Raw genomic sequence first — 14,773 nt, forward strand, 5'->3', positions numbered from 1 at the left:
TTATCCTGTTAAGGAGTAATCCCCCTTTTCTTTCTTTCTTTCTTTTTTTTTTTTTTAAATTTTTAATCTACACTTACCTGAAGAATACTATGTTTACTATGCTCTCCCCTATATCAGGTCCCCCCTAACAACCACATTACGGTTACTGTCCATCAGCTTAGCAAAATGTTGTAGAGTCACTACTTGTCCTCTCTGTGTTGTGCAGCCCACCCTCCCCTTTCTCCCTCCCCCCCATGCATGCTAATCTTAATACCCCCCTTCTTCTTCCCCCCCCTTATCCCTCCCTGCCCACCCATCCTCCCCAGTTCCTTTCCCTTTGGTACCTGTTAGTCCATTTTTGGGTTCTGTAATTCTGCTGCTGTTTTGTTCCTTCAGTTTTTCCTTTGTTCCTATACTCCTCAGATGAGTGAAATCATTTGGTATTTCTCTTTCTCCGCTTGGCTTATTTCACTGAGCATAATACTCTCCAGCTCCATCCATGTTGCTGCAAATGGTTGGATTTTTCCACTTCTTATGGCTGAGTAGTATTCCATTGTGTATATGTACCACATCTTCTTTATCCATTCATCTACAGATGGACATTTAGGTTGCTTCCAATTCTTGGCTATTGTAAATAGTGCTGCGATAAACATAGGAGTGCATCTGTCTTTCTCAAACTTGATTGCTGCGTTCTTAGGGTAAATTCCTAGGAGTGGAATTCCTGGGTCAAATGGTAAGTCTGTTTTGAGCATTTTGATGAACCTCCATACTGCTTTCCACAATGGTTGAACTAATTTACATTCCCACCAGCAGTGTAGGAGGGTTCCCCTTTCTCCACAGCCTCGCCAACATTTGTTGTTGTTTGTCTTTTGGATGGCAGCTATCCTTACTGGTGTGAGGTGATACCTCATTGTAGTTTTAATTTGCATTTCTCTGATAATTAGCGATGTGGAGCATCTTTTCATGTGTCTCTTGGCCATCTGTATTTCTTTTTTGGAGAACTGTCTGTTCAGTTCCTCTGCCCATTTTTTAATTGGGTTATTTGTTTTTTGTTTGTTGAGGCGTGTGAGCTCTTTATATATTCTGGACGTCAAGCCTTTATCAGATCTGTCATTTTCAAATATATTCTCCCATACTGTAGGGTTCCTTTTTGTTCTATTGATGGTATCTTTCGCTGTACAGAAGCTTTTCAGCTTAATGTAGTCCCACTTGCTCATTTTTGCTGTTGTTTTCCTTGCCCGGGGAGATATGTTCAAGAAGAGATCACTCATGTTTATGTCTAAGAGGTTTTTGCCTATGTTTTTTTCCAAGAGTTTAATGGTTTCGTGACTTACATTCAGGTCTTTGATCCATTTTGAGTTTACCTTTGTATATGGGGTTAGACAATGGTCCAGTTTCATTCTCCTACATGTAGCTGTCCAGTTTTGCCAGCACCATCTGTTGAAGAGACTGTCATTTTGCCATTGTATGTCCATGGCTCCTTTATCAAATATTAATTGACCATATATGTTTGGGTTAATTTCTGGGGTCTCTAATCTGTTCCACTGGTCTGTGGCTCTGTTCTTGTGCCAGTACCAAATTGTCTTGATTACTATGGCTTTGTAGTAGAGCTTGAAGTTGGGGAGTGAGATCCCCCCTACTTTATTCTTCTTTTTCAGGATTGCTTTGGCTATTCGGGGTCTTTGGTGTTTCCATATGAATTTTTGAATTATTTGTTCCAATTCATTGAAGAATGTTGCTGGTAATTTGAGAGGGATTGCATCAAATTTGTATATTGCTTTCGGCAGGATGGCCATTTTGACGATATTAATTCTTCCTAGCCATGAGCATGGGATGAGTTTCCATTTATTAGTGTCCCCTTTAATTTCTCTTAAGAGTGACTTGTAGTTTTCAGAGTATAAGTCTTTCACTTCCTTGGTTAGGTTTATTCCTAGGTATTTTATTCTTTTTGATGCAATGGTGAATGGAATTGTTTTCCTGATTTCTCTTTCTATTGATTCGTTGTTAGTGTATAGGAAAGCTACAGATTTCTGTGTGTTGATTTTGTATCCTGCAACTTTGCTGTATTCCGATATCAGTTCTAGTAGTTTTGGAGTGGAGTCTTTAGGGTTTTTTATGTACAGTATCATATCATCTGCAAATAGTGACAGTTTAACTTCTTCTTTACCAATCTGGATTCCTTGTATTTCTTTGTTTTGTCTGATTGCCGTGGCTAGGACCTCCAGTACTATGTTAAATAACAGTGGGGAGAGTGGGCATCCCTGTCTGGTTCCCGATCTCAGTGGAAATGCTTTCAGCTTCTCGCTGTTCAGTATAATGCTGGCTGTGGGTTTATCATATATGGCCTTTATTATGTTGAGGTACTTGCCCTCTATTCCCATTTTGCTGAGAGTTTTTATCATGAATGGATGTTGAATTTTGTCAAATGCTTTTTCAGCATCTATGGAGATGATCATGTGGTTTTTGTCTTTCTTTTTGTTGATGTGGTGGATGATGTTGATGGATTTTCGAATGTTGTACCATCCTTGCATCCCTGGGATGAACCCCACTTGGTCATGGTGTATGATCCTTTTGATATACTGTTGAATTCTGTTTGCTAATATTTTATTGAGTATTTTTGCATCTACGTTCATCAGGGATATTGGTCTGTAATTTTCTTTTTTGGTGGGGTCTTTGCCTGGTTTTGGTATTAGGGTGATGTTGGCTTCATAGAATGAGTTTGGGAGTATTCCCTCTTCTTCTATTTTGTGGAACACTTTAAGGAGAATGGGTATTATGTCTTCTCTGTGTGTCTGATAAAATTCCGAGGTAAATCCGTCCGGCCCCGGGGTTTTGTTCTTGGGTAGTTTTTTGATTACTGTTTCAATTTCTTTGCTTGTAATTGGTTTGTTTAACTTTTGTGTTTCTTCCTTGGTCAGTCTTGGGAGGTTGTATTTTTCTAGGAAGTTGTCCATTTCTTCTAGGTTTTCCAGCTTGTTGGCATATAGGTTTTCATAGTAGTCTTTAATAATTCTTTGTATTTCTGTGGAGTCTGTCGTGATTTTTCCATTCTCATTTCTGATTATGTTGATTTGTGTTGACTCTCTTTTTCTCTTAATAAGTTGGGCTAGAGGCTTATCTATTTTGTTTATTTTCTCAAAGAACCAGCTCTTGGTTTCGTTGATTTTTGCTATTGTTTTATTCTTCTCAATTTTGTTTATTTCTTCTCTGATCTTTATTATGTCCCTCCTTCTGCTGACTTTAGGCCTCATTTGTTCTTCTTTTTCCAGTTTTAATAATTGTGATGTTAGACTATTCATTTGGGATTGTTCTTCCTTCTTCAAGTGTGCCTGGATTGCTATATACTTTCCTCTTAAGACTGCTTTCGCTGCATCCCACAGAAGTTGGGGCTTAGTGTTGTTGTTGTCATTTGTTTCTATATATTCCTTGATCTCTATTTTGATTTGTTCATTGATCCATTGATTATTTAGTAGCATGTTGTTAAGCCTCCATGTGTTTGTGAGCCTTTTTGTTTTCTTTGTAGAATTTATTTCTACTTTCATACCTTTGTGGTCTGAAAAATTGGTTGGTAGAATTTCAATATTGTGGAATTTACTGAGGCTCTTTTTGTGAGCTAGTATGTGGTCTATTCTGGAGAATGTTCCATGTGCACTTGAGAAGAATGTATATCCTGTTGCTTTTGGATGTAAAGTTCTATAGATGTCTATTAGGTCCATCTGTTCTAGTGTGTTGTTCAGTGCCTGTGTGTCTTTACTTATTTTCTGCCCGGTGGATCTATCCTTTGGGGTGAGTGGTGTGTTGAAGTCTCCTACAATGAATGCATTGCAGTCTATTTCCCTCTTTAGTTCTGTTAGTATTTGCTTCACATATGCTGGTGCTCCTGTATTGGGTGCATATATATTTAGAATGGTTATATCCTCTTGTTGGACTAAGCCCTTTATCATTATGTAGTGGCCTTCTTTATCTCTTGTTACTTTCTTTGTTTTGAAGTCTATTTTGTCTGATATTAGTACTGCAACCCCTGCTTTCTTCTCACTGTTGTTTGCCTGAAATATGTTTTTCCATCCCTTGACTTTTAGTCTATGCTTATCTTTGGGTTTAAGGTGAGTTTCTTGTAAGCAGCATATAGATGGGTCTTGCTTTTTTATCCATTCTATTACTCTATGTCTTTTGATTGGTGCATTAAGTCCATTTACATTTAGGGTGACTATTGAAAGATATGTACTTATTGCCATTGCAGGCTTTAGATTCGTGGTTACCAAAGGTTCAAGGTTAGCTTCTTTAGTATCTTACTGCCTAACTTAGCTCGCTTATTGAGCTGTTATATACACTGTCTGGAGAGTCTTTTCTTCTCTCCCTTCTTATTCCTCCTCCTCCCTTCTTCATATGTTGTGTGTTTTGTTCTGTGCTCTTTTTAGGGGTGCTCCCATCTAGAGCAGTCCCTGTAGGATGCCCTGTAGAGGTGGTTTGTGGGAAGCAAATTCCCTCAGCTTTTGCTTGTCTGGGAATTGTTTGATCCCACCATCATATTTAAATGATAGTCGTGCTGGATACAGTATCCTTGGTTCAAGGCCCTTCTGTTTCATTGCATTAAGTATATCATGCCATTCTCTTCTGGCCTGTAGGGTTTCTGTTGAGAAGTCTGATGTTAGCCTGATTGGTTTTCCTTTATAGGTGACCTTTTTCTCTCTAGCTGCCTTTAAAACTCTTTCCTTGTCCTTGATCCTTGCCATTTTAATTATTATGTGTCTTGGTGTTGTCCTCCTTGGATCCTTTCTGTTGGGGGTTCTGTATAATTCCATGGTCTGTTCGATTATTTCCTCCCCCAGTTTGGGGAAGTTTTCAGCAATTATTTCTTCAAAGACACTTTCTATCCCTTTTCCTCTTTCTTCCTCTTCTGGTATCCCTATAATACGAATGTTTTTCCTTTTGTATTGGTCACATATTTCTCTTAGTGTTGTTTCATTCCTGGAGATCCTTTTATCTCTCTCTATGTCAGCTTCTATACGTTCCTGTTCTCTGGCTTCTATTCCTTCAATGGCCTCTTGCATCTTATCCATTCTGCTTATAAATCCTTCCAGGGATTGTTTCACTTCTGTGATCTCTTTCCTGACATCTGTGATCTCCTTCCGGACTTCATCCCACTGCTCTTGCATTTTTCTCTGCATCTCATCCCACTGCTCTTGCATTTTTCTCTGCATCTCATCCCATTGCTCTTGCATTTTTTTCTGCATCTCTGTCAGCATGTTCATGATTTTTATTTTGAATTCTTTTTCAGGAGGACTAGTTAGGTCTGTCTCCTTCTCAGGTGTTGTCTCTGTGATCTTTGTCTGCCTGTAGTTTTGCCTTTTCATGGTGATAGAGATAGTTTGCAGAGCTGGTACAAGTGACCGCTGGAAGAGCTTCCCTTCTTGTTGGTTTGTAGCCTTTTCCTGGGAGAATAGCGACCTCTAGTGGCTTGTGCTGGGCAGCTGTGCGCAGACAGGGCTTCTGCTTCCTGCCCAGTTGCTTTGGGGTTTATCTCCACTGTTGCTGTGGGCTTGGCCTGGCTGGGGCTGTTCCTCCAAAATGGTGGAGCCCCGTTAGAGGGGGAGCAGCCAGGAGACTATTTATCTCCGTAAGGGGCCTCTGTGCTCCCTGCTGCCCAGGGGGTTAGAGTGCCCAGAGATCCCCAGATTCCCTGCTTCGAAGCCTCAATAATTTAAGCAAAATGTTGGTTCTTTCAGCCAAGAAAAATAACAGCTCACTGAGGAATGTTGCATTAGAGCATCTGAATAGAAAGGGAACCATAGCCACAAAATTGGAGCATCCTAGTGAAGTCCGAAGCAAGGGCCCTACCCCCTGACTTCAGTGACCTCTTGGCATTCCATCTTTAGCAACAGAAAGCATGGGAGAACTTTCTAGTTGTTATTATTCTCAGAGAAGCAATCTGAAAGTTATTCTAATTCCTTTTTTTCTAAGGAAATAAGCCATTACACCTCCTTTCAATTTTGGATCAGAATAGAATTTTGCATTATTTATTCAACCCAATTGAATAAACACAGTTTCCATTTTATTTTTCCTCCTAAAATTCCTTTTCATTTTGTGGAAAAATTGTTACATGTCTTCTGATAAGTGAGCCTATAGGAGTTCCTTTCTTTGAAAAAAGGTAAAAATGCCAAATGAAGTAAAAAGTAGCATAAAATAGCATTAATACATTTCTTTCATTTAATAGTATCATTACTCTTAAAACTTATGAAATTAGTAGAATAGTATATGATTCTGTAGCAGAATAATAATTACTTCTGTAGTACTTTTAAGAAATGTAAATAAATAGTATAGAACTGTTAGCATCAAAATGCTCTTACACAAGGGGAATTTTTCAAGACATTTTTGTGATTTTATTTTTACTGACCAGAACACCCTGCAATCAATTTTGTTTGGTCTTGACACATTAAGTCTAAAAATGAGAATTTGAATCCTAATAAAATTATCCATGGAATAGCAGAATGTTCTAGTCTTTAGTGCTCAAAAAAGGAAATCCCTTGAAATCAACCCAGTTCAACATTTAAATATTAAAGTAGTCATAACATCATGTACACTAATTTTCTTTTACCATTTTCCTTTTCATCACTTAGATATATACATCAGAACTTGTATATATTGCAAACTTGTGTGATTTTTTTCCTTAATAAGTGTAGCAAATAAAAAAACAACAAAATAAAAGGTTTTTTCTCGATGTTTTCATTTAAAATAATTTCAACTTAAAATTTATATTAACACAAATGAATGTCCTACTTCTGCATTAAAAGTACTTGACTACTTTGTGGAATGTTTTGTGCCAATTCTTTACTAAATTGTCTTGGTTGCTGTTGATAGGTAACACCGCTGGCTTCCCACAGATGAAAAAAGGAGGCTGTAGGGAGCAATTCGGCATTATTAGCATGTGACTAATAAGGTTGTTAGTTTTTCTAAAAACCACGTATCTTATCATTTTCCCCCTTTTCTAGGGAATGTCATTGTCTATGGGAATACAATTGACACTTACACCACAGTGGAGACTCTCTTGAACATTGGTGTGAGGGGCTCCTCCATCCACCTGGTGCAGCCCCCGCCCACCTCCACCGTCACCTGCATCAACAACTACTCTGTGGAGAGCGCCGTGGAGGACGCGCTGAGAGCAGCCGGGGTAACCAGCCACAGGGACGCGCTGCTGGCTCAGTGGAACGACGGCCTGTACCCAGACCCCATTCACAGCGCCTGCTTCACCACACCAACCAAGCCTTTCAAACTTGCGTGCTCAGTAAGTAGGTCCTGGTGAACTTCGCCTCCCTAGAACTGTGATCTTTCAGGGACTTGGGGTCTGAGAAATGGTGGGCAGTGAATTTACAGTCACAGGTTTTGGATTTTGTTTTCTAATTGTTAGATTGGCTACTGCTGAGTGCAGTATGCCCCAAACTTAGTGGCATTAAAAAAACAACAATCATTATTGTTCTGTGTTTCCTGGTCCAGAGGTTTGACTGGGCTCAGCTGGGCAGTTCTCACCAGCAGAATCTCATGTGGTTGAAGTCAGACTGTGGATGGGCCTGGAATAATCTATAAGGCATGTCCTCCTACATGCCTGGCTGATGATGCTAGATCAACTCATTTGACATAAATGGCCCCTTCATGGTACTGAGCTTCCTCTTGGTGACTTGGTTCTAAGGTCAAGTGGAAGAGAGAGAGTGGGGGTATGGGGTGGGGAGAGACAGTGTACCACTTTCCTGACCCAGCCCAGGGGTCCAGCAGCACCACTTCCACCCCTTTCTACCACAGGAGACAAGTCACCAAGGCGGCCCATGTTCAAGGGGAGGGGAATTAGACCCCAGCCCTTCATGGAGGAAGTGTGGAAGAGTGCTTACAGGTCCCAGGCAGCCTGCTGTATGCTTGCAGGACTTTCGGTCACCCCTTCACATCATGTCTCCAAAGGAAAGCACCCCCACCTCCTGTGAGAACACTGGGTCCCCAAGCCAGCAGTGTGCTGGGGTCCCAAGCCAGGTCAGCAGGGCCCCAAAGCCTCTGCTGTTCTTAACCTTTTAAGATTCTGGCAACAGCAATAGTGGGTTTTCCCCCATAGAATAGAGAGTTAGGAAAGAGAGAGAAGGAGAGAGGGAAAACTTTTCTTTTGGGGTGGATAACAAGTCAACTCACAGCCTATATCCTCAGAGCTGCCAAGTCAGGGAATTAGCAGAAACCAGCAGGGAGCAAGAGGGAAGGGGCCAGCCAATTTAGTGGAGAAGCAGGAGACCCGTCACACAGGGAGGCTGTGGTCAGTGTGAGCACTGGAGCTGTGTAGATCCATGGTGTGTTAGTTACTGTGATAAAGAAGACCCACAACATCTAGTGGGCAATCTGATTGGGGAAGATCAGTGGAGGTTCACAGCAGTCACTTACCTAGTAGGAGGTGGTCAGCCTACGTCAGGGCTTCTCACCCAAGTTCCCCTAAGGGTAGATGATGGAGACCCTCAGCCCTCAGAGTCTAGAGACAGGTGCGTAAGGCAGAGCACCACTATGCTATAGATTACTCTACAAACTCTTATTTTTTTTTTGAGAGGGCATCTCTCATATTTATTGATCAAATGGTTGTTAACAACAATAAAATTCTGTATAGGGGGTCAATGCTCAATGCACAATCATTAATCCATCTCAAGCCTAATTCTCGTCGGTCTCCAATCTTCTGAAGCATAACGAACAAGTTCTTACATGGTGAACGAATTCTTACATAGTGAGTAAGTTCTTACATGGTGAACAGTACAAGGGCATTCATCACAGAAACTTTCGGTTTTGATCACGCATTATGAACTATAAACAATCAGGAAAAATATAAATATTCGTTTGATTTTTATACTTGATTTATATGTGGATCCCACATTCTCCCTTTATTATTATTATTATTTTTATTTTTAATAAACTGCTGAAGTGGTAGGTAGATGCAAGATAAAGGTAGAAAACATAGTTTAGTGCTGTAAGAGGGCAAATGTAGATGATCAGGTGTGTGCCTATGGACTAAGTATTAATCCAAGCTAGACAAGGGCAGCAAGACATCCACGGATGCAGAAGATTTCTCTCAAAACAGGGGGGGGTGAGGTTCTGAGCCTCACCTCTGTTGATCCCCAAATTCTCACCTGATGGCCCCCCTGCGACTGTGCCTGTCTTAGGTTGTTCCTCCCTTGAGGAATCTTACCCGTCTCTGGCTAACCAGTCATCTTCCGGGGCCATACAGGGAAATGTAAAGTTGGTAAGTGAGAGAGAAGCCATATTGTTTGAAAAGGTTAGCTTTTTACATCTTGCAGATTTATGCCCTGTGGCTTCTATGCCCAGCAGTTGTCTCGAGGTATCTTTACCACCTGGAGGAATTATGATACTCGGTAAATTCGATATGAGGCACAAATTCTATTTAAGGGTTGTAATTAGGAAGGAAGAAGAAAAGCTATAGAGGTAGCATATGGAAGAAAACATGGGAGGATTGATTATTTCTTTGACATATCTTCTTGTAGAGTACCTTAAGTATGTATAGGTTTAAACTACTAACTAACTTGTGCTCACATATTCACATAATAGGAATACGGTGACATAAACAAAGCAAATCTATAATTACCATCCATCTCCAGTGAAGCCAAGAAAACCATTTAGGCACCCTAGGCATTTGTGAAAATTAGTCTATGATATGATGGATATTGTCCAACTGTACTTGAACAGTCTGAGAGAAATCAGACAAATTAAAGCAGCCCATTTCTGGGATCTGTTCACATCCCATATGTTCTTTTAACCGTAGATAGTCTATAGTCATAAGATTTTGGAGTGCTACAACTTGCACCCCTCCCAACTCCTGGTTGAGTTCCAACAGTACAGATCCGGTCAAATTCGTTGTCTCACTGTATGCACATGCCAGCCTAGATATCTCCCTCCTCATTGCAATAGCAAGTCCAGGAAACGGTGGGGTGGATGCAGCCACAACCGCAGCATCGTCCGGATCCCTGTGGAGGCTTTTTGATGATCATCCCCCGGCACGAGTCCTCCAGAGAGTGCTGATGCCGGAAGCTCCTCCTCATATCGTATCTTAGTTCATTTTCTGGGTATCCATGCTAGGCCTTGATATTCTGCATAGAAACAAACAGACCCTTTGCCCACACTTTGACATGCCCTCTATACCACTGTGTAGAACTCCTTGGAGGTCAGCACACAGGAAATGCTTTTTTTTTTTAAATTTAATTTAATTTTTATTTTTACTAAGAGAAAGGAATATTATCAGAAAAGAGTACCTCCATAGCTGATCATCTGACACCCTTTAAGTGATCAACATTAAGGATATTTAAAGCATGCATTGATCCTTGATTTACCAATAGTTTTATCCTATCAAGGAGTAATCCCCCTTTTCTTTCTTTCTTTCTTTCTTTTTTTTTTAATCCTTAATCTACACTTAGATGAAGAATACTATGTTTACTATACTCTCCCCTATATCAGGTCCCCCCTAAAAACCACATTACGGTCACTGTCCATCAGCTTAGCAAAATGTTGTAGAATCACTACTTGTCCTCTCTGTGTTGTACAGCCCACACTCCCCTTTCTCCCTTCCCCCCATGCATGCTAATCTTTTTTTTTTTTTTTTTTTGGTTAAGAGACTATATTTATACCAGGATCTTGAACATATTTCATTTAATCATTAAAATATATACACAGATCTTTCATTTAAACATTAAAATATATAAAATAAAATTATAAAGGAAGGGATTAATTCAATAATGCATGGCAGCATTTTGTAAGAACTGGAGGTATGGCTCAGGCCTACATAACATTCAATGGCTCTTGTAAGTAAAGTGATCTAAAGTGATCTAAAGATTTTTAAATGCAATATTTAAAAAAATGATTATTTCCTTATTAATGTCATGACAAAGGAAGAAAGCATATTTTAAACCATAGCTTTTCAACTTTTATACTTCATAAAAATTGAAATTTTCCCTTCCATTCTCATTTGCCCCCCTATCCTATGAAGTATTTGGAGTTTCTCTTTCCAAACCCCACTTAAAAATGTGTCTAAGGATATCATATATGTATTCCTATTAATTTTGTTGACTTTTACTTTTTTCTATTTCATAGTAAAAATAACAATTTTTTTGAAACACTGTATCTGGTTTTTATAACTATACATGACTTCTTCAACCCTATTCTGATACATGATAAAAACACTGGCTTAAAGTGATTTCAAACTAAATAGATGATGGGAACTAAATAGAAATAGAAATGTTTATTGAATTGTTGAACTTAATTGAATTCAGTCACAGATCATCAGATACAGAATAAACTGTCATTCTTTTGGCTTAAGTGAATTTAAGGGTTTATTAACTATACTTTATTTTTTGTAATGTTAAAGTATGTTAAGAGAACTTAGTATGTTTTAGGAATACCAGCAACATATTCAGTGTAAAAATTTTAATGCTTCATTTATTCAATAAGCAAAGACTTGCTAATGAGATTGCTGCTCTAATGGGTTATCTACATTTCTTTCCTCTTTTTTTTTTTTTGAGAGGGCATCTCTCATATTTATTGATCAAATGGTTGTTAACAACAATAAAATTCAGTATAGGGGGGACAACGCTCAATGTACAATCATTAATCCATCTCAAGCCTAATTCTCATCAGTCTCCAATCTTCTGAAGCATAACAAACAAGTTCTTACATGGTGAACGAATTCTTACATAGTGAATAAATTCTTACATGGTGAACAGTACAAGGGCATTCATCACAGAAACTTTCGGTTTTGATCACGCATTATGACCTATAAACAATCAGGTCAAATATGAATATTCATTTGATTTTTGTACTTAATTTATATGTTGATCCCACATTTCTCCTATTATTATTATTATTTTTATTTTTAATAAAATGCTGAAGTGGTAGGTAGATGCAAGATAAAGGTAGAAAACATAGTTTAGTGCTGTAAGAAGGCAAATGTAGATGATCAGATGATCAGGTGTGTGCCTATGGACTAAGTATTAATCCAGGCTAGACAAGGGCAGCAAGACATCCACGGATGCAGAAGATTTCTCTCAAAGCAGGGGGGGTGAGGTTCTGAGCCTCACCTCTGTTGATCCCCAAATTCTCACCTGATGGCCCCCCCGCGACTGTGCCTGTCTTAGGTTGTTCCTCCCTTGAGGAATCTTACCCGTCTCTGGCTAACCAGTCATCTTCCGGGGCCATACAGGGAAATGTAAAGTTGGTAAGTGAGAGAGAAGCAATATTGTTTGAAAAGGTTAGCTTTTTACTTCTTTGCAGATTTATGCTCTGTGGCTTCTATGCCCAGCACTTGTCTCGAGGTACCTTTACCACCTGGAGGAATTATGATACTCGGTAAATTCGATATGAGGCATGAATTCTATTTAAGGGTTGTAATTAGGAAGGAAGAAGAGAAGCTATAGAGGTAGCATATGGAAGAAAACATGGGAGGATTGATTATTTCTTTGACATATCTTCTTGTAGAGTACCTTAAGTATGTATAGGTTTAAACTACTAACTAACTTGCGCACACATATTTACATAATAGGAATACGGTGACATAAACAAAGCAAATCTATAATTACCATCCATCTCCAGTGAAGCCAAGAAAACCATTTAGGCACCCTAGGCATTTGTGAAAATTTATCTATGATATGATGGATATTGTCCAACTGTACTTGAACCATCAGACAAATTAAAGCAGCCCATTTCTGGGATCTGTTCACATCCCATATGTTCTTTTAACCATAGATAGTCTATAGTCATGAGATTTTGGAGAGCTACAACTTGCACCCCTCCCAACTCCTGGATGAGTTCCAACAGTACAGATCCGGTCAAATTCGTTGTCTCACTGTATGCACACGCCAGCCTAGACATCTCCCTCCTCATTCCAATGGAAAGTCCAGGAGACGGTGGGCTACGGATGCAGCCACAACCGCAGCATCGTCCGGATCCCTGTGGAGGCTTTTTGATGATCATCCCCCGGCACAAGTCCTCCAGAGACTGCTGATGCCGGAAGCTCCTCCTCATATCGTATCTTAGTTCATTTTCTGGGTATCCAAGCTAGGCCTTGATCTTCTGCATAGAAACAAACAGACCCTTTGCCCACACTTTGACATGCCCTCTATACCACTGTGCAGAACTCATTGGAGGTCAGCACACAGTAACTGCTTTTTTTTTTTTTAATTAAGAGAAAGGAATATTATCAGAAAAGAGTACCTCCATAGCTGATCATCTGACACCCTTTAAGTGATCAACATTAAGGATATTTAAAGCATGCGTTGAACTTTGATTTACCAATAGTTTTATCCTGTTAAGGAGTAATCCCCCTTTTCTTTCTTTCTTTGTTTCTTTTTTTTTTTTTTTTTAATTTTTAATCTACACTTACATGAAGAATACTATGTTTACTATGCTCTCCCCTATATCAGGTCCCCCCTAACAACCACATTATGGTTACTGTCCATCAGCTTAGCAAAATGTTGTAGAGTCACTACTTGTCCTCTCTGTGTTGTGCAGCCCACCCTCCCCTTTCTCCCTCCAGCCCATGCATGCTAATCTTAATACCCCCCTTCTTCTCCCCCCCCCTTATCCCTCCCTGCCCACCCATCCTCCCCAGTTCCTTTCCCTTTGGTACCTGTTAGTCCATTTTTGGGTTCTGTAATTCCACTGCTGTTTTGTTCCTTCAGTTTTTCCTTTGTTCCTATACTCCTCAGATGAGTGAAATCATTTGGTATTTCTCTTTCTCCGCTTGGCTTATTTCACTGAGCATAATACTCTCAAGCTCCATCCATGTTGCTGCAAATGGTTGGATTTTTCCACTTCTTATGGCTGAGTAGTATTCCATTGTGTATATGTACCACATCTTCTTTATCCATTCATCTACCGATGGACATTTAGGTTGCTTCCAATTCTTGGCTATTGTAAATAGTGCTGCGATAAACATAGGGGTGCATCTGTCTTTCTCAAACTTGATTGCTGCGTTCTTAGGGTAAATTCTTAGGAGTGGAATTCCTGGGTCAAATGGTAGGTTTGTTTTCAGCATTTTGATGCACCTCCATACTGCTTTCCACAATGGTTGAACTAATTTACATTCCCACCAGCAGTGTAGGAGGGTTCCCCTTTCTCCACAGCCTCGCCAACATTTGTTGTTGTTTGTCTTTTGGATGGCAGCTATCCTTACTGGTGTGAGGTGATACCTCATTGTAGTTGTAATTTGCATTTCTCTGATAAGTAGCGATGTGGAGCATCTTTTCATGTGTCTCTTGGCCATCTGTATTTCTTTTTTGGAGAACTGTCTGTTCAGTTCCTCTGCCCATTTTTTAATTTGGGTTATTTGTTTTTTGTTTGTTGAGGCATGTGAGCTCTTTATATATTCTGGACGTCAAGCCTTTATCAGATCTGTCATTTTCAAATATATTCTCCCATACTGTAGGGATCCTTTTTGTTCTATTGATGGTGTCTTTCGCTGTACAGAAGCTTTTCAGCTTAATGTAGTCCCACTTGCTCATTTTTGCTGTTGTTTTCCTTGCCCGGGGAGATATGTTCAAGAAGAGGTCACTCATGTTTATGTCTAAGAGGTTTTTGCCTATGTTTTTTTCCAAGAGTTTAATGGTTTCATGACTTACATTCAGGTCTTTGATCCGTTTTGAGTTTACCTTTGTATATGGGGTTAGACAATGGTCCAGTTTCATTCTCCTACATGTAGCTGTCCAGTTTTGCCAGCACCATCTGTTGAAGAGACTGTCATTTTGCCATTGTATGTCCATGGCTCCTTTATCAAATA

At 39.6% G+C, this 14,773-nt stretch overlaps 1 protein-coding gene across 7 annotated transcripts in view; it reads left to right on the forward strand.

Annotated features, from left to right (window-relative positions):
• Positions 1 to 14,773, forward strand: part of CFAP61 (cilia and flagella associated protein 61) — a 422,179-nt gene that overhangs the window by 313,204 nt on the left and 94,202 nt on the right. For all 7 annotated transcript variants that reach the window (XM_073236976.1, XM_073236977.1, XM_037022518.2 and 4 more), the window contains one exon: positions 6,969 to 7,261. In XM_073236976.1, the coding sequence (XP_073093077.1) occupies positions 6,969 to 7,261 (293 nt within the window). The remainder of the gene's footprint in view (positions 1 to 6,968; positions 7,262 to 14,773) is intronic.

The sequence above is a fragment of the Manis javanica genome, chromosome 5 (assembly GCF_040802235.1).
Source record: "Manis javanica isolate MJ-LG chromosome 5, MJ_LKY, whole genome shotgun sequence".
NCBI lineage: Eukaryota > Metazoa > Chordata > Mammalia > Pholidota > Manidae > Manis > Manis javanica.